The 27751-nt window shown below is 44.2% G+C and overlaps 1 protein-coding gene across 2 annotated transcripts in view; it reads left to right on the top strand.

Moving 5' to 3' along the window:
* Positions 1-25957, top strand: part of RGS9 (regulator of G protein signaling 9) — a 132606-nt gene extending 106649 nt beyond the window's left edge. For both annotated transcript variants that reach the window (XM_029597560.1, XM_029597561.1), the window contains exons 14-17: positions 1925-2063; positions 3585-3671; positions 5425-5426; positions 25804-25957. In XM_029597560.1, the coding sequence (XP_029453420.1) occupies positions 1925-2063; positions 3585-3671; positions 5425-5426; positions 25804-25957 (382 nt within the window). The remainder of the gene's footprint in view (positions 1-1924; positions 2064-3584; positions 3672-5424; positions 5427-25803) is intronic.
* Positions 25958-27751: the final 1794 nt, after the last annotated feature.

Raw genomic sequence — 27751 nt, forward strand, 5'->3', positions numbered from 1 at the left:
GGTGACAAGAGAATTTGATTTTTTTTTTTTTTTTTTGCATGTCCTAGTTCTGTTCTGCACCTGTTGCAAATCTTTTTATGATGATTATTGTGATTATTGCTGTTTTATTGTAGTTTTTTGCATTTTTGGAAAGAGGATTCATAAAAGAAAATATTGATATTTGTTTTATTTTGTGATTGGATCTGATGTTTCTGTTAAATGTTCTTTGTTTACTTTTTCATGATAATGTGTATTTATAAAATTAATACAGATTAATAAGGCATTTTTAATGTTAGCAAATGCTTGAAGTAATAGAATTAAAATATTTCAAGATGTCACTCATGCACGATGGCTGTTGCAGACTACTCAGAAATCCATTGTAGGGTGCACGCTAAGACATTATTTATTGACAAGCCGTTAAGCCCGTTAAAACGGGCTACATTAAATTTTTTTTTCAGTCCATTTTCGAACACAGCACCCTTCTACACTTTTTCTCCCTCACTCCCCCTTCCCCTCATTCACTCACCCCCTTCCCTCCACTCAGTCTTACTCACCCTCTGTCTCCCACTGCCTCCCTCCCCTCACTCTCACCTCCCTCCCCTTCCCTCAGTCACTCCCCACCCTCTCTCAATCCCATCCTCTCACCCTCAGCCCTCCTCCACACCCTTTTTCTCTGCTCCACAACTTCTTACCCTTGCACTTACTTACATCCCTCTGTCTCTCACCTCCCCCTCATTCTCCCTCTCCCTCTCCCCCTCATTCTCCCTCTCCCCTCACTCCCACCCACTCTCTCCTCCCTCCCCCCCCACCCACACACCCACTCCTCCCTCCCTCCTCCCTCTCACTCCCTCCCTCCTTCTCACTCTCTCCTCCCTCCCTCCCTCTCACTCTCTCCTCCCTCCCTCTCACTCTCTCCTTCCTCGCTACTGGCCGCCGCCCCTCGTCGCCGCCGCTCGCCACCACCGCCGCCGCTACCACTCGATGCCGCCCGACGCTGCCATGTTGATATCCAGCTGACGCTCGCTGAGACCGACGTGCTTGCCCGCACATGCGCAGTAGAGCTGCTCTCTACTGCGCATTTGCGGCACATCGGTCAAGCTTCGTTTATTAGGTTGATAAGAGTACAACTAGCAGGGCCTAGATCTATGTGTCTACTGCCCACCCAAGTTAACCTCGGACCCACCCAAAAATTCATTTCTGGCTACGCCACTCTTTTTGGAGAAACCTCTGCTAGACAGCTGTCCGACACACCTGAAGGAAGGGTAAACAAGACAAGTTAAAGAAAACCCGCCAAGAGTTAGTACTTAACAGACAACAAAGAGACACCCATGCACAACAGTCTGCAGGTTTCTACCCGAAAGGGCTTACAATTTCAGAGAAGAGAGACAAGGTACACAGGGAAGGTAACAAAACAGGGAAAGCTTCATGGATGTCTCAGCATTTAGAAATTTCACAGTATAAGATTCCATCACTTGTTTTGAACAGATTGTGTTTTTCAGCAAACATAACAGCATGATGGCCATAGGTGGATAAGGACCACTCGACCCTCTCAGTCTGCTCAGTTATCCCTGCCCACTATGTATCTGCAGAGTCTGCTCAGTGTCCACTCATGTTCTTCCCTTGCCCTTCCCTCCTCCTTATGCCTCTGTCCAAAGCAATTCTTGAATTTTGCTATGGCTTTGATTCTTGGCATCCATCATCATCTGAGAAAAAGAGCTAATTACCCTGACCCTACCTCCTCCAAAGAGAAACGCTAGCCTGGGGCCAGCAAATGCTTTCCAAAGAGGTGAATTATGGGTTAGGCCTGAAGGTGGAATGAGCAGGGCCTTCCCTTGCCTGAAGCGTCTCTGATTTATCCCGCTTAGGGATGGCATTGCAGGGGGTGGCATCTCTTCCCTTCTGGGGACCTTGCTTGACTTAAATATTTTGTTTTTCTGACTTTTAGACTTTTCTTGGCTCCGGGAGCAAGGCGGTGGATTAACATCGATGGCAAAACCATGGACGTCACCGTAAAAGGTCTGAAGCATCCTCACCGCTATGTCTTGGACGCCGCTCAGACTCACATTTATATGCTTATGAAAAAGGTTTGTCTGTTGCTTTCAGAATCCGGAGCCCTTAAGTGATTCAAGCTGCTGTGTCCGGGGGGGAGAAGATCATTTTGCAGCAGTAGCAGGGTCTGTTACTGCAAGCTGTTAACATTATGCACAGAAGCCGCGTTCCTTATGACAATTTGCATAGCGCTACCAGGCATATGCAGTGAGCAGTCCCTGCCCCTTGGAGCTTGCAATCCTAGTCAAAAAAGACTCCCAGACCAAAAGAAAAGAAGCTTTGGGGTAAACCAATGAGGACATGATTGGGAAGAACTAGACCAGGTGGGTTATAGATGGGATTTAATTGAGCAGAGCTAAGAAAGATTGGTCCCTCCGCATTCTAAACAATCTACGCATGAAAAGCAGAAACGGGGGCGAGTGATAACGAAAAATGGGACTTCGGGGCCGACCTTAGGAAGGATAGTGTTGGGGATACGGCAACCATGGTGGAGCAGGGCCCCTCTAAAGTGTGGGGCTTAGGTCAGTCCCCGCCTGTTACCCCCCCCCCCCCCCCAAGGATGACCCTGCAAAATGCTGACTCTCCCTTGCACAGGCAGTGGCTGATTAGTATGTTAATATCCACAGAATGCTGTTGTGCTCTTTTGGTTGGTGCAAACACCCAGGCTCTGGCAGTCACCTTGAACAGAAAAAAAGGCGCAGGTTTTTTCATGTTAATGTGGTTTTGTTTTGGTGTTAAGTAGAACCGCAAGCACTATGTATAAAGCAATCTGGCACAGGCATTTATCCTGGGCCCACAGCAAACCCCCCACCTTACTTAATTTTTCTGAAGACTGCAAGAAGGGCACATTGTTTTTCATGAAAGAAAAAAAATTGCAATCCAGGGTTCATTGTCTATCTTTTTCCTCCCTGTACCCTCCCCAGGATGATTGCTGGGGTAACACAGGCTGCCTCTTGCTGGATGAGGTCTGTATGGGACATCAAATGGAAATGATTAAAATCATAAATAAATAAATAAATGAACACTCTGCTGCTGCTGCTCTGCACCCGCAAGGGTTGCCCCTCCCTCCCTGTGGCACCGCTAGTCCTGTGCATGGGACCTCGCCGCCATCATACCCTGCCAGACAGGAGACCTGAATAACAATTCCCTTGATATGTGTGCATATATCTGTAGAGTTGCCAGAGAATTCCCTTAGAAGAGCCCATCCAACACTGTTGAGATTCTAAGCCAGGACAGCACCAATGTCCCGTGCACAAATGAGGCTCCTCCCACTGGAAACCTGTCCGATATTCTTTTTTCTTTCCTTGAAGTCCAGGAGTTTAGAAATTTGACTAAGAGGCGAGCGGTCTTGTCTATGTTTCTCAGTCACAAAGATATCTGGTGCACTTAGTGGAGAGGTGTTCCATAAATCTGCATTAGTATTATAATTAGGATTTACCATTAAGTGATAGATACCTTTGGTTGACTTCACATAGCTTCAGTGGGTATCTTCTTTGTGGAAGCTACTGTCTTGATCTCGGCGTATAACCACCTCTCTCTGTTTTTGTTCCCAGTAGGATTCTTACGCTCGTTATTTAAAGTCTCCGATATACAAGGAAATGCTGTTTAAGGCCATATTCCCTCAAGAGACCAAGAAAAGGCAAGTCTGAAAGCTTCTAATTGTAGGTTACACGCTGCCTGTTGTACTGGTGGCACCCCCACACACACAGAAAAAAACTCGTGACCAAGCAAAATGACTGTGATTAAGACCTTTATTTAATTAAAGCATGTTTTTCTTCAGTGACAGGGGAGAATTACTTATAACCCGTTCGCTGACACTCAAACAGGCATGTTCTAAATCCATAGCTACTTGGTAATAATTTAGAGATGCTGTCGGGAAAGCTGTAGGCACACCAGCAAGACCTGCACAATAATAGTGAGAAAAGTGCTTACAGTTTATATCAGCATCTTCCTTTTCATAGGGGAAGGGGTGGGATGCATGGTCAAATAGGTTACAATGGGGGAAAAAGTAAGACAATGAGAGGAAAGATAAAACAACAAGTTTACGTGTCTGTTTTCTCCATCTTGTCACATCAGTCTGAATTTTAATCCAGCTTTGTCTTCTGCTTAATTGTGCATTTGTCATAATTCTGTGTTGATGATGTCACATTCTGTTTCCATGCACACAGTTATGATGTCAACAATCCCTCAGTGTGATTGCATTGCAAAAGGAAACATAGGACCAGGGCAGTTCTTTGTTCAGGCAGACCTATTTTCTACAATTCACAACTGTGGGGGACAAAAGAGAAAAGTTATATTTGACTGAGATGAAATTTAGGATTCTACCTATCATTTTTAAGGTATATCCAGCATTGAAGTCTGTCATTTGTTTTGCTGTATTACCTGCAATTATATGAAGGGGCACTACACTTAAGGGGAACGTTTCTCACCACCCTTTCTGGACACTGTTTTCAAAAGGGAGCAAACCAGTGATCCCCAGTGGCCAAGATGAGTGTGTGTCACACTCATCTTTTCCTTTTGCACATATCCTTTTTCTTGTCTTGCTGAATGATGCATGGGACTGCTGGAGAGTAAAAAAATGGAGCATGCAAGTAGCTGGGGGGTTCTTTGGTTGCAAACTTCTGCACTTGTCTTACAGTCGGTGACTATAAATTGGGGTGCTGTGGTGGGGAAAGAAGGGATTACGTGAGCAGCCAGATCCATTTCTAGCTCAGTCACGCTTCAAATTCCAACATCCGCAATTGAAAATAAAAATGCGCTAAGGAGTATGCAATTTAACAGGCTGCTGCAGAAAGGTGCATTATGCACCATTTTACCGTCACTTGAATGCACATTTTGTGCAGGTAACGCTTATTGCTAATGCAGGAAGGAGTTTTACCTGCACAAAATATGCTTAATGCCCTCATTTGCTTGGAAATCCCAAGCAAATAAGGGCATTAAGCATTACTCCCCGATGTAGAGCAGTGCAGTGACCTAACCTGATTTTTCTTAATGCTGGAAACTTAATTCCAGGTCAGAGGAGTTAAGTTTCGAGTGCTGATTAGAAGTGCAATAACAGGCCCACTGCTGACTTTTGCAAAGTCTCTGTTTCTACTTGACAGCTCAATACACAACCCCCTCTCCCCCCCCCCCCCGAAAAACAAAAACTAGGCACTAAACAGAGGAGCAGGGCAAAGGGAGGGGGGTAACACCCCGATGGACCACATCCCCAATCCTCCTCAAGCCTGGACAGATATAGCCCCAGACTCCCAATCCCCTCCTCCTCTCCCGGCCAGAACTTGTGCCTTTGCTGAAGCTCCTCCCACCCTGCTGTTAAAGGCAAGGCCACAGAAACCAAAAAAACGGTAAGAGGGCAGCAGCACGTTTACTGAAGGCTCCTTTTCACTAAGCACTAAGAGGTAGTCAGCACGTTTACTGACTACCTCTTAGTGCTCCTATCCCAAAATGTGCATTCAGTCTGCACTGACTGTACATTTTACGGTCTGCTCACTTTTTTTAAACTCCTAGGGGCCAATGCAATATCGGGTGCTGAGCTTAGCGCACTGCTAAACACCCGGTTGGACACGTGTTTTTGGACGCGCTAGACATACGCCCAATGCAATATCGAGATTAGTGCGTCCATACCGGTGCGAAGCTAATAGCACTCATCACTTGCAAATGGCATGTTGATGGGCGCTATTAGCTAGTACTCCCGATTTTAAAAAAATGTGCGGCCGATGTGCACATTTTAACCCTCAAAAATTAACGCCAGGCCAGAGCTGTCGTTAAGTTTTGAGGCACCCCCAAGCCATGCTCAGAAGAGCAAAAAATACAGGGTTTTTTGTGGCTCTTCCTACTTAATATTGTTGTGATACTAAGCAGAAGGAACCACAGAAAGCTGCAACAACAAAAACAAAATCTTGACAGCAGTCGGTTAGGGAAAGGGACACTCAATTTACGGGCTAGGAAAATGGATGGTAAGAAAATTGAGTGTCTGTTTTCCTTACCAATGAACAACAACTTCTCCTGGGCGCCTGATGACATGGATGCACTAGGAACGTGCAAATTGTCCATTGCGAGTCCCTTTTGGCGTGCCAGCTCATTAGACTATTAGATTGAACGCCCAAGAGAGGAGATGTGCGGGCGTTCAAAAAAAATGTGTGTCCAACTCGGACGCACATTTTTTGCGCGCATGATATTGTATAGGCCCGCTAATGCATTAGCATAGCGTTAGCTTACTGCATCGGGTGTTAAAAAGAAATTAACCTGCACGTTAAAACTGTGTGCTGAAATCCAGCACACAGGTTATTGCATCAGCCTATCAGAGTAGAACCTTCACAGTACTACAAGTAGCTTTGTTCATTTTTAAGATATCACCTTATTGCGTCTTCCATTTGAGTTTCATTAACTGGCCACCCATTGTTTCCACTGATTCAGCAAATCCAGTACCTTTTTGAGGAAATTCCCAAATATCATCATGTATGTTATTGCCTGAACTGATCCATTCTGTAAGTCTGGCGCCATTTGTGACATCATTACCATGATGGACCATTTGAATCCAGCCCATGGGATACAATTTGTGACACCTTCGGCAACTTGGTAGCCAAGGGAACCAGAGAATTGCAAGGAGAGCTATTTAGAGAAAATACTGCTTTTCTGTATTTCCTCCAGCTTAATATCGAGGCGATAATAAGTCGGAGGGACCAAAAGGACCAAAAGTTAAAAAAAAAAAAAAATCGTGCAAGCAGTCAAGTTAGGGAAACGACGCTCAGTTAACGAGCGACCATTTTCTAAACCCATGGATGTGCACAGGTGAGGAAAACGGACGCTCGTAAAATTGAGCATCCATTTTCCTAACCCGCTGACAGCCACCTCTTCTGGGCGCCCGCTGCCAAGGAGGCGCTAGGGGCGCACATCCGTCTCTAGCGCCTCCTTGGCAGCGCGACCCCCCTCTCATTTAAATATTCAGAGAGGTGGTTGGGCGCGCGTTGGGAAAGCCCTGCGCCCCCGTTTCCCGCGCTGATTTATTGCGTCGGCCCCCAAAGAGAATGAGAGGGCAACTTCTTTTGAGTGGCCTACTTCTTCATCCCACCTTTTGCATGGGCTGAAGGTCTGCATGTTTTCCCACTGCAGAAAAGAGAGTCCTCCAGTGTATGGATGCAAGCAGGCGGATTTGGAAGCAACATTTGATTTTGCCACCCTAGAAGAAGAATTGGGGGGGGGGGGGAGGGATTCAGGAGCGAGCCCCTCCTCCCCATTCCTACCAAAGAGACAGGAGGAGCTGTTTTGTCCTGTCGCTTCAGAGAGAACCAGCTTGCAACGCCAGATCATGGCAGGAGGCTGACGGAAGGTCTTTGTGAGGAGAAAGAAAGAAAGGCAGATCACCTCTGGCCAGAGTTTGCAATCCTCCTACATTCTGTTCTGTGATTAAGCAAATACCTGCATTTCAGTCTCCGAATGGAAAATCCTTTTTTTTTTGCGAAGGGAAGAACAAAGGCTTTTTGTCCTACCTGTAAAGGGTATTTCAGGTACATAGAATCAGTCAAACTCTTCTTTCTCCATCGACCACAATGATGTAGTGATACAGTACGAGGAGATGGCCTGGCTGTTTTTTACGTTTATTTGTTTATTTATTTAAAATTACTTATTGCCCGCGCCCTCCAAATTCACACTCCTCCTCTACCTCTGGTTAGGTGCTGGGGGTGCCAGCTCGGTTCAGGAGTTTTGGGCTGCTTCGGGCTGGAGTTTGGGCGGGTTTCAGTTGTCCCTTTTCGATGATGTTCAGGACGTGGCTGGTCAAACTGTGGCATTCTACCCCGGCAGCGCCCTCAAAGTGCGCAGACCTCTCTCCGAGCCTCCCAAGCTTTGAGGACATTTTGGACAGAAGGTCAAAATGTTACCTTTCCCCCCTCACAAATGTCAAACTCAATTAGTAAAGTCGCAGAGGATCCAGGGGGTCCAAACCAGAAGCAGAGTTGAACTATATGCAACTTACCCACAAAATGCAGATGCCACCAGGCCACGGAATCCATTGGACCTTGCTTACTTAAAGAGAAGGAGATTGGGCTTCTGTTTGCCATCTGTTGCTCTCAGATGGCAAAGTTCCTCAACCAGTCAAGCTCTAGACAACATGCTGAAGAAGCTAAAAGGACTAAAATATGCCAGTGACTCAGATCAAAGTTTTGTCTATTTTTATGTTTACTGGATTTCACTCTTGATGAAATGGTTCAGTCACGAGGACAGGAGCGGAAGGATGGAGGACAGGGGATGGGAGTCTGGCTGCTTCCACATCTGTTGCTTTGATCACTGCTTGAAACGAGTACAGTTGCTCAGAGCTATGCTGGGAAAGTTAGGAACTTCAAAGCTTTGATTTGCACCACAGACTTGGATTTTTATGGATTGTCGCTTTATGCAGAATAGGTAGGAAGCGGCTGACAGTGGCACCAGTGCATCCGGGATGTTGGTGGGACAGCAAATTTCACATGACTCAAAGGATCATGGAACAGAAAGGCAGTCTTAGTGATTCAGCTGTATAAAGGCGATCGTTCAACACATGTATCTTGAAAGTCCATACAGGCAGCGCAGATTTCAGAGAAGAGCACTTCCTGTGCCTGCAGGAATTCTGTACATGTGATTGCTCCTGCAGTGTTTAACATGATGCCAAAAGACTATGGGAAGTGCTTACAGACACAGAGGGTCCATTTAGCAGAGTTTTGCTTTGGTGCAAACATTGCTAATAGGAGTTATTCAGAATGCTCTGAATGTGAAAAATGTGATGAATGAGTCAATTTTTGGTTCAGTTCGTTGCAACCAAACTAAAACATTAATTCATCTGAAAATGTCTGAAAATCTTGGGATCATTTGTTTCAGCAAATAGCACACTCTGTACTTGGATTTCAGCAAGGCCTTTGATATTGTTCCGCATAGGTGGCATATATACTAGGATGGTAACTTTAAAATGAGCGAGTGGGCACCCATATCCGTGCATATGTGCGTGCAAGCATATTTACACTGGAATTTTAAATCAGCTGTGCAATTGCACATGTACTTTTTAAAATATTCCAGGCCCCTGCATGTGTGCTCTTAATTTTAAGTGGCTACACAAACAAACATTGGTTACTTATATGGGAAATACAAACTCAAGGATTAGATAAGCTGCTAAGAAAACTCTGGTGTCTGGTATTTCTGCATGGGGTCTCACCAGGGGCAGATTCTGGGTAAAGATCAGCCCGGGGATTTTCCGCCCAGGTCGGCCCAGGAGATACCCCGTGGTCTGCCGAGCGCTGTTGCGGTCACGCTCGGCAGACCACGTGACCAGAGCGACCAGCCCACCGGGGGATGCCCGATCCCCCAATAGGCCAATCCGCCCCTGGGTCTCACACATATATCGGTTGAGACTCCAGCAAGAGCAGGTACCGTTTTACCTCTGAATTTATAAATTCATGCCCGTGAGACCCCGCACAGAGATACCGAACACCAGAGTTTTCTTAGCTGCTTATCTAATCCTTGAGTTTGTATCTCCCATATTCAAATGTTTCCAATCAATTTCTGAACTTTGGAGGGTGCAGGAAATAAAATTTTAACGTAAATAAATACATTTCAAAGCTTTTCTGGTAAAATTAATGAGACTGAAATAAATCAGTGAGAACAGAATAAGAAAACTGAGGAGTTGGAACTTAATTTGGCTAAAATTAGAGAAAACGAACAATGTTTAGTAAAGGACAATTTATTGATTCATAACAAGTTGGAACAATTAGAGAATATCGTCAGAAGCAAGACTTTACATCTTGTTAATTTTCCATGATTGTCTACATCTTCCTCTCTGGCTCTCCTCAAATGTTATTTCACGCAGACTTTGAAAATTCCTGCGAATGCATGCTCTCCTATTTCTAAGGCCTACTATATTTTTCCATAAATGAAGAAGGAAGCTTCAGGAGACCAAGTTGAGGTTCCCCAACTTTCTCTTCAGTTCCTTGATGTCTCAGCTGCTTTGGAAAAGGAAGAGGAAACTGAGGTTATAACGAGATCGACTCATTGTTTTTTTTGGGTTTTTTGTTAACATTTTTATTGTGGGAAATATGCATACAAACAGCTATTCATGGTATACAAATGAAAGAACCCAATCTGGCAAAACATAACCAAGTATTGTGAGCCTAGAAAACATTTAGTCATATGCACATAGCATTATTCCACTAGTCTAATTTATCCCATATTACCCCCCCCCCCCCCCCCCAATCTACCCTTCCCCACGCTCCCTGTGCTTAAGGGAGCCATGTTAGCTATAATAACCTAGATAAAAAGCCGAGTCTATTATAGTGTAACATCTTACCAAACACTATAATCCATAGTAAAACTGTGCATATGATAATACATTAGGGATTCTCTCTATAATTCGGCAGCGGTTGTTATCCAATCCATTTCCGTAGGAAAAAAATCAGCAGAACCAGGGGTCACGATTTGAAGCTCCAGGGAGGAAGATTCAGAACCAATGTTAGGAAGTATTTCTTCACGGAGAGGGTGGTGGATGCCTGGAATGCCCTTCCGGAGGATGTGGTGAAGACCAGAACTGTGAAGGACTTCAAAGGGGCGTGGGATAAACACTGTGGATCCATAAAGTCAAGAGGCCGCCAATGAAGAGTGGGTGACTCGCCAGAATGATGGCTACTGCCTGGAGACAATACCCTTATTCAATAAACATACACATGCTTACTGTGACTCCAACATCGTTCTAGCTTCAACAGCAAGAGGAAATGTGGAATAAAGGATCTGCACTCACAAAGGGGGGAGTAGCTGGCTTGTTACGGCGGTTACTACCCCAAACCAAATAAGCCTGTTACTTCTATTTCTATGCATATACAGCATAGTTCTCTGCTTCAACGGCAGGGGAGAAGAAAAAACTGATACTTCACGCATATCCAGCATAGCTCCCTGCTTCAACAGCAGGGGAGAAGAAAAAAGGGTTCACACTCACAAAGCGGGGAGTAGCTGGCTTGTTACGGCGGTTACTACCCCAAACCAAATGTGCCTGATACTTCACTTTCGATGCATATCCAGCATGGCTCTCTGCTTCAACAGCATGGGAGAAGAATAAACTGATACCTCAAGCATATCCAGCATAGCTCCCTGCTTCAACGGCAGGGGAGAAGATAAACAACCAATAAGGGCTGTATAACATAGTCTGAGTAGAACAAATAAGCATGGGTGTAGCTTGCTTATTGCGGCGGTTACTACCCCTACTACCCCTAACTTATCAGCTAGATATTCACTTGGATGCAGCTCCATCACTGCTTTCTACATTAATGGTGGGGGTGGAAAGGAAATAGAACCAAGAGCTAAGAGAAACAGATAAGTATGAGAGAAAAAAGTGTGTGAAGCTTGCTGGGCAGACTGGATGGGCCATTTGGTCTTCTTCTGCCGTCATTTCTATGTTTCTATGTTTCTATTTATCCAGAGGTGATCAGGTTTTATAAAATTTAGGTAGTTTGTCCCTGCGGATAGCTATCAATTTTTCCATATACGCAACTCTTTGCATCCTGGTTAATAACTGGCTTCTAGTAGGGATCTTGTCGCTTTTCCAATTTGCCGCTACCAGCATTCTAGCTGTAACTATAAAATAAGAAAACAAACGTTGTTGATCTTGGTTTAGGTCCGGGTGTGGTAGCCCAACAGCCATGAATCTATTCGTAGAGAAACCTGGGTGTCGTAACACCTCACCTATCAGATGCTGACAATCCTCCCAAAAAGGCCTAATTTTGTGGCAATCCCACCAAGTGGGTTTATTTAAAGGGGACCAATGAGCCATCCTTATCGGTGTAAGGTATCATCTAAAAAGTACCTTATAGTTATTTTCTGGCATAGCAGCCGATAAATAGGACTTGCTCAAACACCCAAAACATTCCTCCCATTTTTCTTTCTCCCATTGCACACCCATATCTTCCTCCCATGCTGCCATATGTTTAACCTTGAAGGGGGAGTCTCCTTATTTAGAATCTGGTAGATTGTTTTTTTTCCATTTTTTATTTATGCAGTTTTAATTATACATACAAGAATTCCTTGCATTGAATAATGAGGTATACAGAAATAATCATTTACACATCATACTTGACAGAATAAAAGTTTACATCAGAAATGTTTCTAGGAAAAAGAGGAGGAGATGAGGGAGCAGTTAGAGGAAATTTAAAAAATAAAATAGTAATATTGAAAAACAGCCAGTTACTTTTACTTGCCAGTCAATTAAGGTAGAGCGTCAAGTAAGGCCCTTAGTTGCCATGGTTCAAAGAAAAGGTCATTTACATTATTAATTTTAACAGAGCATTTACAGGGATAACGAAGCAAAAAATGGCCCCCTTTAGTTATAACTTCTGACCACATAACAAGAAACTGCTTACGACGAAGTTGGGTAACCCTGGTTAAATCTGGATACATCCAGAGCTTCTGGCCATAGAACAGCGTTGTACGGTTACGCAGGAAAAACCGCAAAGTAGTATCACGATCTGCAGGAAAAGCGAACGTCACCAGTAAGGTTCCACGATGTTTAATCTCCATTGTTAGAGAATCTTGAAGCAAATTGGTTAAATCTAATGACGACTCCAAATGCGTATCATCTCTAGATGCCTCTACGTTTTGGGCTTGAGGCAAATAGTAAGCCTTAGTTAAGATAGGTGCAGCCGAAGAAGGAACCTTAAGATTCTGAGGTGTTAGACACCCAGGTTTCTCTGTGAATAGATTCATGGCTGTTGGACACTGTTATTTTTCCTTCCCTTTTGTTGTTTGTTTTTTTTTTTGTTTTTACTCAGTGTTGTAGATTCTTTAATAATGGGTGAATTTTAAAAGCCCTGGGCATGCCAAAGCTGGGAAATACGCATTTGTATTAGCCTAGTGCGCACCGTGTGGATTTGAAGATGTTCACGGTTACGCGTGTATCTCCTGGTACGTGAGTAAAAATAGCTTTTTTTTAAATAAAAAGAGGCATGGCATGGCTGTGATCTGCACATGGCAGGGCGTGGGCATTCCATGAAATATGAATGAACCAGCGCACACCTGGGGTCCCTATCTGCGAAACCTTACTTCTGCTACGGATGAAACAAAAACAATAGGCTAGTTAGCAGGGTTTTAAGGGTCGGGGCTAATAGGGTAAAAGGGATGGTAATAGAATAAAATGTACATGCATATAGCCGATTTTATAACAGGTGTGCAAATATATATGCCTATGTTATAAAATTGCCATGTCCATGTGCATGAGCCGGTGAACGCGTGCACACATGCTCCTGGATAACTTTAAAACGTAATTGACTATATCTGAATATAACTAGTTAAGAGTTAAAGTTATCTGGCTTTCGGGCCGATACAGTAAAGTCCGCGGGAGAGCAGGCCACTCTCCTGTGTGCATGATTTAGATTTCAAATTAGGGTCGGCGGTAAAAATAGATAAAAAGAGGCGCTAGGGACGCTGTCAGCGGGTTTGACAGCCGACGTTCAATTTTGCTGGCGTCGGTTCTCAAACCCGCTGACAGCCACGGGTTCGGAAACCGGACGCTGGCAAAATTGAGCATCCGGTTTTCAACCCACGAGCCGCGAGCCGACTTCAAATTTTTATTTTTTGTATTTTTTGTAACTTTCGGGACCTCCGACTTAATATCGCCATGCTTTTCTGTGCACTTTCCCGGTGTCCGGAGAAATTAGTGCCTTCCTTTGGGTAGGCGCTAATTTCTGAAAGTAAAATGTGCGGCTTGGCTGCACATTTTCCTTTCTGAATCACGTGGGAATACCTAATAGGGCTGTTAACATGCATTTGCATGTTGCGGGAGCTATTAGGTTCGGGGGGTTGGATGCGCGTTTTCGACCCCTTACTGAATAAGGGGTAACACTAACGCGTCGAAAACGCGCGTCCAATCGCGGGTTAACAGTGCGCTCCGCCGGAGCGTACTGTACTGTATCGGCCTGTTTGTATGGCCAGATAACTTGCTCCTTAACTGGATATCTTTAAAAAAAAAATTCACAAAAGACTCTGCCAGGTTATGCACTCCACACACCACAAATCCCCTCCTAACTGTCATAAAGAAAATGTTGTGGGAACCACAGGTTGGGACTCCTGACCCCCTTCCTGGTTCTTTTCAAATTTAAAAGGGGTCCCTATTGTCCTCCCAACCCTCCACCTCTATCCCATCCTCCTGACATGAACCCCCCACCCCGGATAGTGAAAAACCCAGCTGGGAGCGAGGTACCCTCCTAGCTGGATAAGTGGGTAAATATTCCAAAACTTGCCATTTAGCTGGATAATTTGTAAATTATCCAGCTAAGTAGCTTGGAATATTAGCTTCTTTGTTTTTCATTTTAAATAAATGAAAAGAACTGAAACGAAATGAAAAGAACTGAAACGAAAAACAAAATGAAAAAGATGCCTGTGCACCCCTACTTTCTTTGATATTGTTGGTTCAGCATCTTTGTAGACTCTGTTGCATATAGTAAGAGACACTTTGGTGACACCCTTACATGTGCACCAGGGTATTGATGGTGTTTTACCACAAGGATATAAATGTCACTGTTTTAGTAATCATTGAAGATGGCTCTCTGTGGTGGAATTCCTTCTGTTCTCTTTTGTTAACACACAACTGTTCAAATATTTTGAGGTCTTATTGGCTCAGTGGAATGAAAAGCAGGTCCCAGAATACTTTAGGATAGAAATGAAAAGGAACAGGACTGGTTACAAAAAAACATATCGGTATTTGTGGCAGCGTGTACTCTGTGGTGGATAGACAGGTTGATCAGTGGTTATTTTAGGTCACTCACAAAATCTCACCTAACAAAAAACTTACTCTCATTATCCTCAGCGGGTGGATTCAATGTAGACTCACAGGTTACAAATAGACATTTTGGAATTTAAAGATGACACATTACTGATTAAGGGGTCAAGGAGAGGACATGGAGCAGCTGGCCCACACTTAACATCACATTCACAGTTATTATAAATAATATCACATATCAAAGCCTGGGAAGGCGGGCTGGAGAGGAGCTATTTCTGCCTTCTGTCAGCAGTCAGGGAGCTCTGTAGTCAGCTGCGTCTGTATTCATTATTGTTTCTGTTTATTTTTTTCAAATCTCAGTTTCAGATTCTATTAATTTGCTTCTTAGTAAAGTACCGGAAACCCAGTTCCCAGAGCGTGTGGAATTAGTCTAAACCATCTCTGATCCACCAATCCAGGCTTGAGTTCTATCAACAGGGGTCAGAAGTTTAACTCCTCCTGTCTGTTAAAATAGATATTACTTAGGGTACAGCCTAATGGGACAGACTCCAAGGGGGTCCCTAGAAACCTGTGCATTGAAAGGGTCCCACTACTAACCCAGAAAAAAAAAAGGTCAATGGATGGAGGTTTTTTAGGGCAACAGTGAGTAAGAGGACATTCATAGCACTGCCCCTGCTGACTGTAGGGAGAGATGTGAGACATTGCCCTTTAGCTGTGGTGCCATCCACAGGTGGGACAGCAGGGTCTACATGAGCCCTGACCTACTTTTAACAGGAAGAAGAAAAGAGGAAGTCTGCTGAGTAAAAGAAAATACTTGAAAGAGGTAAAATCTCCCTCAGCTCCAAAAAGAAAATTATAATAGGAAAACAAAAAAAGAATAATCCATTTAATGAATGCAAACCAAGAGGGCAATAATCAAACCACCTGCACCTGTGCAAACCTCTTGGATATTGTTTACCCATGGACTTTGCATAAATACTCAGCGTTAAACTATGTAGGTAGTTTAGCTTTGATTGTTGCCCCCCTGGCAAAAAAATTACCCACAAAAATGTGCACCTGCTCCTTCTGAGGGTGATTTTTTTTCCCTTGGAAACAATGCACACAGTTCTGATTGTGCGCAGTTTTGTATGTTCATTGTGTGACGTGTTTTCTCCTACCTGCGAGGACTCCTCTGGTAATTTTGACAACATGGAGGGTGGGCAATTATCAAAGCCCCCATTTCCGTAGGTAAAATACTTTTATTTTACCCAAGGAAACGGCTTTGAAAAATTTCTTACTTGGGAAGATCTTTTAAAATATCCACCTGCCTATGTCATGGTTCTATTGTTTTCCCTTTTGCCTTCTTCCTAGTTTTCCTTTTACTGGGGGTCCAAATTTAGTTTATTTCTTGTATTTTAACCCTGGTGGAGGGAGGGAGCCTGCATCACTTGTTTACAACCATGCATTTTGTTTTAAATGACCTCCTCCCCAGAGTTTTTTCTCTTAAAATATTAGTGCTGTGCAAGGGCAATTTTAAGAGACCAATAGTGTGGGCCAATGGACTTTTGAATATTACCCATCCTCTCCATGGATATGTGCATTCCCAGGGGCAGGAGTTGGGGCGGGGAATGCAACAGGGCATTGCAGTGTTGAAGGGAAATAGTATCTGCAGGAGAAAAAAAATAAAGCGTTTGGAAATCTGTGTGAGGCAATGTTCACAGGGAATGCAACGCGAGCACTTTCCGGGGGAGAACCAATGCAGAATCCACGGGGAAAAGCACCGACTGACTTTTAGCTACCCCGCAGGCATTGGAATATTGCCCTCTCCGTGTGCCGGTGCGCATTGGTGTGACCCCCCTGTTCGAGTTTCTACTGCACGTCAGCTTTTCTTAGATCAATAATACATAGATAGGTCAGGTGAAGCTTTTCAAAACTTTGAACGCTAATATCCCTGCTGCCCCCCCAAAGATGGAATAAAATTCAGAATGAAAAACAGGAGCTCGATTTTTTTTTCTCGTAACAGAGTGTATTATCATGTGTGTGTGTGTGTGTGTGTGTGTGTGTGTTTGTGTGCGCGCGTACAAATCTAGTATTACTTCACTAACTGCTACACCTAATGTCAGGAATCAGCCTTAGAAAATGCTCCCCCCACCCAAAACAAATAAATAAATAAAAAATCAATCCTACATATAGAGATTTTGTCTCATTTTGCAGTTTCCAGGCATCTATCGGGCATCCTGTGTGCTTTAACTGTAGAACGAATGGCATCCCTTAGCAAGAAGGGAGTGAGAGGTGGGAACAGACTTGTAGCGCCCATCACAGTGGTGACACTGGAATATATATTCCTCCTGCTGGCAGAGGTCTGCAGGGCTCCCACAATATACCTGACACAAAGGTGCCCTTGAGGCCAGTGGGAAGTGTTTGCGCTGGATGCACCTGCACTGAAGTGCAAGCTTTGTATTCCCGGAGCCTCTCTTGGTCTATTTACCTGGGTTCTTTAGCTCAGCGCACCTGGCTTTGCTACGCCGGTAGTATCAGATGCATGTTGCAGATGCTATTGTTCGAGTAACTTGAACCCGCCCCACAAAAATGCCTCGTTCTTCTGATCCCCCCTTAGTCTGGGCAGTCTGAATCGACAGGGAAACTCTTTGAAAAAAAATAAATAAATAAAAATGAAGGACAGGGACTTTTGTGTGCATTTTATTTTATGTCCCCAATAAATGTAACGCTTTGTTGTCCCTCGGTGCGATAACTACTCGACAGTTCTCTAAATTTGTTATTAGCACATAGTCCTAGTGTCTTACTGTACAATATATTTCAAGGGCATTGAAGTGTTATTTTGACTTTTTTTTTTTTTGTTTTTGTTTTTGCGGATTAGAAAGGCAAAAAATTGTACTTGGCAGGGCAGTCCTGGGTGGAGGCTGATGGCAGAGATTGCTGCTCCACCCCCTCCCCCAAATAAAACCTTTTAAGCAAAAGGGGGGTGGAAGGGAGTCGTCTTCTTGATGGAATTTTATTTTATTTTTATTTTTTTTTTTGATAACAGGAAGTTTATCGTCCTACTTTGGCTGTGGGTCGTAAAATAATCGTGTCCTAAATGGAGTCGGGGTGGTGGGGCAGTAGCCTCCTCATGTCGCACAGCTTCTCAATCTCAGCCAAATGGGGCCAAGAAGGGAACACCTTCAGCTCAGACCTTGCACTTGGATCTTGGCCAAAAAGACCCATAGGCAACGAGCTAACGGAACAGGGACAAAGGGAGGGGGCCGATGCGATATCCTGCGCGTAAAAACCTGCGTCCAAACTGGGCGCCCGTTTTGTTCAACGCGCTTCCAAACCGGGCTCCCGATTTTTCAACGCGCGCACGTCTTCCACTCCCGGGCGCCCAATGCAATAGTCAAATGAGCCAGCGTGCTAGTAAAAAGGACACGCTAGGGGATAAATTGTGTGTCCCTAGCGCGTCCGCGGCATTGGGTGCCCAGGAGACGTGGCTGTGTGTGAGTTAGGAAAACGGACGCTCCAGTCAAGCTTGGAGCGTGTGTATAGTATGCGCCCAGAAATTTTTTTTTCCATCAAGACTTTTAATTTTTTCATGATGCTGCTTTCTGTGGTTGTTCCTACTTAGTATGCTGCGATAATGCTAAGTAGGAGCGACCACAGAAAAGCAGTATTTTTTTTTTTTTAGATGAGCCCTTGACGCGGGGCAAGACGTTACGCCAGCTCCAGGGCAGGCATTAAATTTAACGTGTTAAAAAGTGTGCAGCAGGTGCACGGCGATTTTTTGCATCAGGGATAATATCTAATAGCCTCGTCTACATGGCATTTACATGTGATGAGTGAATTTGTTGCCAGAGGATGTGGTGAAAGCTGTTAGTGTAGCTGCATTTGGAAAAGGTTTGGACAAGTTCCTGGAGGAAATGTCCATTAACAATTAAGTTGGAATTGCAGAAATCCACTCTTTATTCATGGGATAAGCAGCCTGGAATCTATCTATCCTTTGGGATCCTGCCAGATACTTGTGACCTGGCTTGGCCACTGTTGGGAACAGGATGCTGGGCTTGATGGATCCTTGGACTGACCCACTATGGTGAGCCTTAAAACAGAGGATAGTATGATTTTGGGAATACAGTGGATTACACGATCCAGTGCAGCATGGTTTCACCAGAAGCAGGCCTTTTCAGAGAAATCAAATCAATTTCTTTGACTGGGTGACTAAAGAGTTAGTTCAGTGGAGAGTGCTAGATGTTAAGTACTTGTATTTCAGCAAGGCCATTGACATGGCTTCGCGTAGATGACTTATAAACAGACTGAGCATCTTAGATGTGGACCTTAAAGTGACTGGATTAGAAACTGAATGGAAAGCTACAAAGGATAGTGATGAATGGAGTTCAGTCTGAGGAAGGGGGAGTTATCAGTGGTGTGCCACAGTAATCGGTCCTTGGTCTGATTCTCCAACATTTTCATCAGCAAAATTGTGAAAGGACTATCAATAAGTTTTTTTTCCTTTTTTGCAGATGATACTAAAATCTCCAAAAAGGGAAACAGGAGGAGAAGCATCGTCTAGAGTTTGGCAACTAAAATTTAATGCTAACAATGCAGAGTCATGCATTTTGGGTTGCAAAAACTCAAGAGAATGGTGCAGTATAGGGGGTGAAGTTCTGTGCACAAAACACAAGTGTGATCTGTGGATGATGATATCCAGTGATCTTAAGTGACGAAACATGCAGGCAAAGTGACAGCAAAAGCCAAAAGGATATGTTGGTGCATAGGGAAAGGAATAGCCAGCAAGAAAAAGGTTATATTGCCTCTATATAAGTCTCTGTGTACAATTCGGGATGGAGTCGGTCCAGAGGGCAACTAATACTATGGTCATTGGTCTTCATCATGAAGAATATGGGGATAGATTTAAAGATCTAAACAGGTAAACCGATATGATATGATCTGCAATCACCAAGGCAACTGCTCTATATGTTAGAAATGTAAAGAAAAGCAAAAGGAAACTGAAACCTATCTGGTTCTCAAAGGAGGTGGCTGACAAAATTAAAGCTAAAAGAACAGCATTCAAGATATATAAAAGATCCCAAAGGGAGGAGCACAAGGAAGCATATTTGAATCAACTGAGGGAGACAAAGAAATTAATCAAGTTGGCAAAAAGTCAAGCGGAAGAGAGGATTGCCAAGGAGATAAAAAATGGTGACAAAACATTTTTCAGATACATCAGCGAAAAGAGAAAGGTCCAAAGTGGTATAGCAAAATTGAAAGGTGGTAATGATCAATGTGTGGAGAGTGACGAAGAAATGGCAGAAATATTAAACGAATACTTCAGCTCTGTGTTCACTAAAGAAGACCCTGGAGAAGGACCATCTCTACACAACAAGAAACTGGAGGGAAGTGGAATAGATGAAAATCCTTTCACAGTAGAAAATGTGTGGGAAGAGCTAAAGAACCTGAAAGTGGACAAAGCCATGGGGCCTGATGGTATCCATCCAAGGATATTGAGGGAGCTCAGAGATGTTCTGGCGGCTCCACTGTGTGACCTGTTCAATAGATCCCTAGAAACGGGAGTGGTGCCGAGTGATTGGAGAAGAGCGGTGGTGGTCCCGCTTCACAAGAGTGGCAACAGGGAGGAGGCTGGAAACTACAGACCAGTTAGCCTCACTTCGGTGGTGGGAAAAGTAATGGAGTCACTGCTGAAAGAGAGAATAGTGAACAATCTACAGTCCGGAGAATCGATGGACCAGAGGCAACATGGATTCACCAGGGGAAGATCCTGTCAGACAAATCTGATTGACTTTTTTGACTGGGTAACCAAGGAATTGGATCAAGGAAGAGCACTCAATATCATATACTTGGATTTCAGCAAAGCTTTTGATACGGTTCCGCACAGGAGACTGGTGAATAAAACGAGAAGCTTGGGAGTGAGTGCCAATGTGGTGACCTGGATTGCAAATTGGTTGATGGACAGAAGACAATGTGTGATGGTAAATGGAACCTTCTCTGAGGAGAGAGCGGTTATAAGTGGTGTACCGCAAGGATCGGTGTTGGGACCGGTCCTGTTCAATATCTTTGTGAGCGACATTGCGGACGGGATTGAAGGTAAGGTTTGTCTTTTTGCGGATGACACTAAGATCTGCAACAGAGTGGACACGCCGGAAGAAGTGGAGAGAATGAGACGGGATCTAAGGAAACTGGAAGAGTGGTTGAAGACATGGCAGCTGAGATTCAATGCAAAGAAATGCAAAGTCATGCATATGGGGAGTGGAAATCCGAATGAAATGTATTCGATGGGGGGGGGAAGGCTGATGTGCACGGAGCAGGAGAGGGACCTTGGGGTGATAGTATCTAATGATATGAAGTCTGCGAAACAATGCGACAAGGCGATAGCAAAAGCCAGAAGAATGCTGGGCTGCATAGAGAGAGGAATATCGAGTAAGAAAAGGGAAGTGATTATTCCCCTGTACAGGTCCTTGGTGAGGCCTCACCTGGAGTACTGTGTTCAGTTCTGGAGACCGTATCTTCAAAAAGACAAAGACAAGATGGAAGCGGTACAGAGAAGGGCGACCAGGAAGGTGGAGGATCTTCATCAGATGACGTACGAGGAGAGATTGAAGAATCTAAATATGTACACCCTGGAGGAGAGGAGGAGCAGAGGTGATATGATACAGACTTTCAGATACTTGAAAGGTTTTAATGATCCAAAGACAACGACAAACCTTTTCCGTAGGAAGAAAATCAGCAGAACCAGGGGTCACGATTTGAAGCTCCAGGGAGGAAGATTCAGAACCAATGTCAGGAAGTATTTCTTCACGGAGAGGGTGGTGGATGCCTGGAATGCCCTTCCGGAGGAAGTGGTGAAGACCAGAACTGTGAGGGACTTCAAAGGGGCGTGGGATAAACACTGTGGATCCATAAAGTCAAGAGACCGCCAATGTAGAGTGGGTGGCTCACCAGAAAGATGGCTACTGCCCGGAGACAATACCCTTATTAAATAAACATACAGATGCTTACTGTGACTCCAACATCGCTCTAAGCTTCAACGGCAAGAGGAAATGTGGAAAAAAGGATTTGCTATCACAAAGAGGGGAGTAGCTGGCTTGTTACGGCGGTTACTACCCCAAACCAAATAAGCCTAATACTTCACTTTCCAAGCATATACAGCATAGTTCTCTGCTTCAACGGCAGGGGAGAAGAAAAGAGGGTTCGCACTCACAAAGCGGGGAGTAGCTGGCTTATTACGGCGGTTACTACCCCAAACCAAATGTGCCTGATACTTCGCTTTCGATGCATATCCAGCATGGCTCTCTGCTTCATGGCATGGGAGAGGCTGATACATCAAGCATTTCCAGCATAGCTCTCTGCTTCAACAGCAGGGGAATAAGAAAAGCTGAGGCTTCACGCATATCCAGAATAGCTTCAACTGCAGGGGAGAAGAAAAAAAAAAAAAAAAAAAAAGGATTCTGCACTCACAAAGCAGGGAGTAGCTGGCTTGTTACGGCGGTTACTACCCTAAACCAAAAGGGCCTGATACTTCACTTTCAATGCATAACCAGCATGGCTCTCCGCTTCAACGGCAGGAGAGGAGAAAAACAACCAATAGGGGCTGTATGACATAGTCTGGGTAAAGGGAATAAACATGGGTGTAGCTTGCTTATTGCAGCAGTTACTACCCCTACTACCCCTAACTAATCAAGCTAGGTATTTCACTTGGATGCAGCTCCATCACTGCTCTCTACATTAATGGTGGGGGTGGAAGGGAAATAGAACCAAGAGTTAAGAGAAAATGATAAGTATGAGAGAAAAAAAATGTGTGAAGCTTGCTGGGCAGACTGGATGGGCTGTTTGGTCTTCTTCTGCCGTCATTTCTATGTTTCTATGTTTCTATATGTTTCTATGCATCATGAATGTTGGTATAGAAAAAGAGTTAAATAAATAAATAAATGTATACCCTGGAGGAAAGGAGGAAAAGAAGGTGTGATAGTATTAAATAGCTCCCAGGAATTAAACCACAGGAGGTGGGCCACTTTCAACAGAAAGGAATTGTGGGTGAAAGGGGGTAGACACAAAAGTAATCTGAGGAAATATTTGTGGAGATGAGGACAGTGATCAGAATTCAAGAAAACATGGGACAAGCAGGGAGGATCTCTGAGGGAGAGGACGGGACTATGAAGCTGAGCAGATGTGGATGGATGGACCACATGGGGCCATATGGTCATTATCTGCTATCATGTTCTATGTTTTTGTAATGACTAAGGAAAGGAATCCACCCAAATAACTCATTAGGATGGATGTTATAGCAGAAACCGCAAAGCAATGAGTGTTTGAAACGCACACAGACAAGCGGGGCAGACTGGATGGACCATTTGGTCTTTTTCTGCCGACAATACTATGTTATGTTATTAGCTATGTCTTTGTTTGGATGCGTGTTTTGGATGAACTGATCCCCTTGTTGCATTGGGGGGGGGGATATGGGGTGTTAGTCTACCATGTCCAAAATGCGCATCCAACCACTCGTTAACCTGTGCGCTAGGCTGGGCGCACTGCACTGCATCGGCCCGAAAATTTGAGTGTGGGACAGAGGAAGGAAACCTTGTTTCATGGTCTGCATCCATCTCCCCTAAGCCACTTGCTTCCTGAGCTGCATAAGATTAAAATGTTTAAAGTTCCCTCACAGATCGACGAATGCTTGCGGGTCCCATGTTGCCATCCCCTTTCTGACCCTTTCTTGGGGTTAGCAGGGAGTAGCTCGACAAACTTGCATGTCTTGATGGGAGCAATGAATAGAAAAAACACGTTCCTGGTGTGATTCCTAAACTACCGTATAAACAAAGTAACTTTTTACTGTAGAATTACCCCATTTTCTCCTTTGAAGGGTGTAGGGTGCTGTGCTCACAGGGCCAGTGGAAGCACTAAGCGGACTAGGTATCCACCCACACCCAGTCAAGATCAGAAGCAGCGGGTGGGGGGGCTGCATGCGGGTACAAGCAGGAGGCAGAGCATTGTCAACCCCCATGGCCCAAAAAATCACAGGAAGAGTTCTGTGGCAATGGGGGCTGAAGGGGGAGGCTGCTGCTGCTGCCTGATGTAGTTTTTTTTTGGAGGGGAGGGTGAGTGAATGAAAAACCATTTGTGTGTGTGTGATTCAGAATATGTGTCTGAGAGAGTATGTGTGTTAGACTGAGAACATGTATGAGTGAATGAGCATGTGTGCATATAACTGAGAGCGTGTGTGTTTGTGCATGTATGTAACTGAGAGAGAGTGTGTGTGTGTGTGTGTGTGTGGACATTCTAGTCATCATCTTGTTTGAAATATATATTCTTTTCGTTAATATGATTTTACTATTTTGATTGATGTTTTATATTTCCTGATTTTATTGTTTGATATTTTTAAGGATGTGTGAGAGATAGCTTGTATGTGAGAGTCAGAGAGCTAGTGTATGCGTTTGTGAGACCATTTGTCTGTGAAAGAGCATATGTGTGAGTATGATTGGGAGCATGTTTGTGTGTGTTGTGTGACAGAGAGCTCATGTGCATGTGTTTGGTATGTGTGTGTGTGTGCACACAAGTAACAGAAAGCATGTGTGAAAGTGAAAGAAAGTTGTGTATGTGTGTGTTAGAGAGCCAGAGTGTGTGTGTATATGTATGAAAGAGCCTATATGTGTATGCATGAGTAACAGCCTGTGTGGGTGAGAGAGAGAAAGTCTGTGTGCATCACCCACCCCCCATGCTAATCTGTGACAATCTCAGGGTAACTCAAAATCAAAAGTTCCCAAGTGTGGAGCCGTGGATTTTTTTTCTATCTTATTAGTTTTACATTATTGGGTGTTATAGATATTTGCTGTGTCTGATGTTTTGAAATATGTTATTGGTGTTTGGAAAATTGTTACAAGTTTTTAATTATTGGACATTCTAGTCATCAGCTTGTTTGAAATATATATTCTTTTCATTAGTATGGTTTTACTGTTTTGATTGATGTTTTATATTTCCTGATTTTATTGTCTGATATTTTTAAGGAATAGTCATGTTTCTGTTTTTCCATTGTTGCACTGCATACAGAGTCTGACTTGTTGCAGTTTCCAGTTCAGTTTGTGTGCACATTTCTTTATTCTGCTTTGGGTGAGGATCTGTCTATGTTGTGTATATGTGACTGAGGTGAGATATTCTGTTAGCATGTAGTTTCTATGTAGGGATCTGTAGGCAGCCTGGCTTGTTCTGTTTTAATATTATTAATATTATTGAGAAAACAGAACGCATGTGTGCACTCACCAATACACAGGAAGTATATTGGTGTTTTAGGGCCTGATATAATATTTGAGGTGTTACTATTTCATAGGTTGTTACTTTTTGAATGCTGACAGTTCTGTTTTGGTATGGGAGGTTTACTATATTATAATTCTAATTGAGTTTACACATAGCTTTCTGAGGGCCAAACCCATACCCAACATGTATTACAATAGACCTAATGGAAGAGAAGAAGTATATCACTAAATAACTCTTTTCCATTTGAACCTTTTGTGTCCACCATCTTATATACAATAGGCCTAATGCCATATGGATTCTGTGCGTATTTTTTGTAGGTTTGTTTTAATGGCACCAAAGCAGTGCTTGTAAATATAATATACATCTCGTTGTAAGTAATATTTTTACTTCAGAAGACTGTACTATGTCCTTTTTCATGTAAAATCTATTATAAAAGCATAACATTTTAATTATGTGTGTGTGTGTGTGGGGGGGTGCACGAAAAACTGTAACATTTGCCTAGGATGCCTAACACCTTTGTACCAGCCCTGGCTGTATAGCCTCCAAGTTGGGGGTTTTTAACCTGCAGCTTCCAGTTTCAGCTGCAGCTTTTCACATGTGGTATTGAGCCTGGACAGTTCTGAGTAAGTTTTTATAATCTGCAGTATTCACATGTATGTGGCATATCTGAATACCACAGCTCTGCATGGGATTAATTTTGCATACGACTGTTTTTTTTTTCACTTGAAATCTAGACTGGTATTCTGTTACCTCTCCCTTCCTCTTCCTCACATGCTTAACACATGTTATTTCTTCTACCTTTTTGCTGTTTTCTTTTTCAGTAACTTCCCGCTCATGCGCCGTCACCGCCGGTCCAGCCCTAGCCCGGTGATTCTGAGGCAGCTGGAGGAAGAGGCCCGAGCAAGAGAGGCGGCAAATACAGTGGACATCACCCAGGTTCTGAGCAAGTTAGACCGTAGGAGTCAGCTCAGATAGGAGCCCCCGAAACGAACCTAAAACTGTCACCCTTCATTTTCAGTGTTTACTGTAAAATACCTGGGCATCTAGAATTTTAGCCTTGGGAATTTAATGATATTTTTTTTTTTACCTGAATTCTGACCATAGGACAAATCTGTCATGGTTTACTGAAAACAATCTGAGTACTTTAAAGTAACACCGAAAGGTTAATATTGGCCTGCAGCGAGCGTGTTACATAGCTCTTGGAATACGGTATCTATAACTGGTAGGGATGTGAATCGGGCTTCGGACGATTGAAAATACCGTCGATATTTTCAAAATCGTCAGAAATCGGGGGCTCCCCCAAAATGATAGGAAAACCCCACGATATTGATCGTGGGGGTTCCCTTATCGTTTTGGGGGATGGCGGGAAAAATGGCACACAAAAATAACCCCTAAACCCACCCCGACCCTTTAAAAGTAACCCCTTAGCTTCCCCCACCCTCCCAACCCCCCCAAAACCTTTTTACAAGTACATGGTGGTCCAGTGGAGGTCCCGGGAGCGATCTCCCGCGATCTCCCGCTCCGGGCCATCCTCCGGATCCCGGGCCTTCGGCTGCCACTAATCAAAATGGCGCCGATGGCCCTTTGCCCTTACCATGTGACAGGGTATCCATGCCATTAGCCAGATCCTGTCACATGGTAGGAGCACTGGATGGCTGGCGCCATCTTGTGCTCCTACCATGTGACAGGGGCTGACCAATGGCACCGGTAGCCCCTGTGACATAGTAAGGGCAAAGGCTATCGGCGCCATTTTGATTACTGGCAGCCGATGGCCTGAGTGCAGGAGATCGCTCCCAGACCTTCGCTGGACCACCAGGGGCCTTTGGCAAGACTTGGGGGACCCTCCTGACCCCCACAAGACTTGCCAAATGTCCAGCGGGGGTCCGAGAGCGACCTCCTGCACTCGGACCGTCAGCTGCCAGTATTCAAAATGGCGCCAATAGCCTTTGCCCTTACTATGTCACAGGGGCTATCGGTGCCATTGGTCAGCCCCTGTCACATGGTAGGAGCACAAGATGGCGCCAGCCATCCAGTGCTCCTACCATGTGACAGGATCCGGCCAATGGCATGGATACCCTGTCACATGGTAAGGGCAAAGGGCCATCGGCGCCATTTTGATTAGTGGCAGCCGACGGCCCAGGAGCCGGAGGACGGCCCAGAGCGGGAGATCGCGGGAGATCGCTCCCGGGATCCCCACTGGACCACCAGGTACCTGTAAAAAGGTTTTTGGGGGGTCGGGAGGGTGGGGGAAGCTAAGGGCTTACTTTTAAAGGGTCGGGGTAGGTTTATTGTTTATCGGCTGGGGCGCAGCCAATAAACAAAACGCGATCAGGCCCGATGGAGAAAAACCCACATGTGAATCGGAACCGGAATCCGAACCGATTCCGGTTCCGATTCACATCTCTAATATCTGGCACTACATCTTCCAAAGACTTCCAGGACTAGGCTGCAGAGTTTTCAGGAATTTGGCTGGAGACTCAGATGCACAGTACTGAAAAAAGGGGGCGATACTGGCAAACTAGGGTTAGCAACTGACTCCATTTTTTAGGACAGGCTTATCCACTCCTTAGTCCTGGGGGAATTCCGCGCACAAAAATTAAAAATTCTGCAAAATTCTGCAAACTTTATATTGGTCAAAATAACACAATTTACATGACAGTCTTTAAGTAATTACATTTTAAATTAATACAGAAAAAAGTTATTACTTAGAGATGCAGAATTTTAAATATTTTGAGCAGAATTTCCATAGAAATTCACTGTAACAGTGTC

Source organism: Rhinatrema bivittatum, chromosome 4 (genome assembly GCF_901001135.1).
Source record: "Rhinatrema bivittatum chromosome 4, aRhiBiv1.1, whole genome shotgun sequence".
NCBI classification, from domain to species: Eukaryota; Metazoa; Chordata; class Amphibia; order Gymnophiona; family Rhinatrematidae; genus Rhinatrema; species Rhinatrema bivittatum.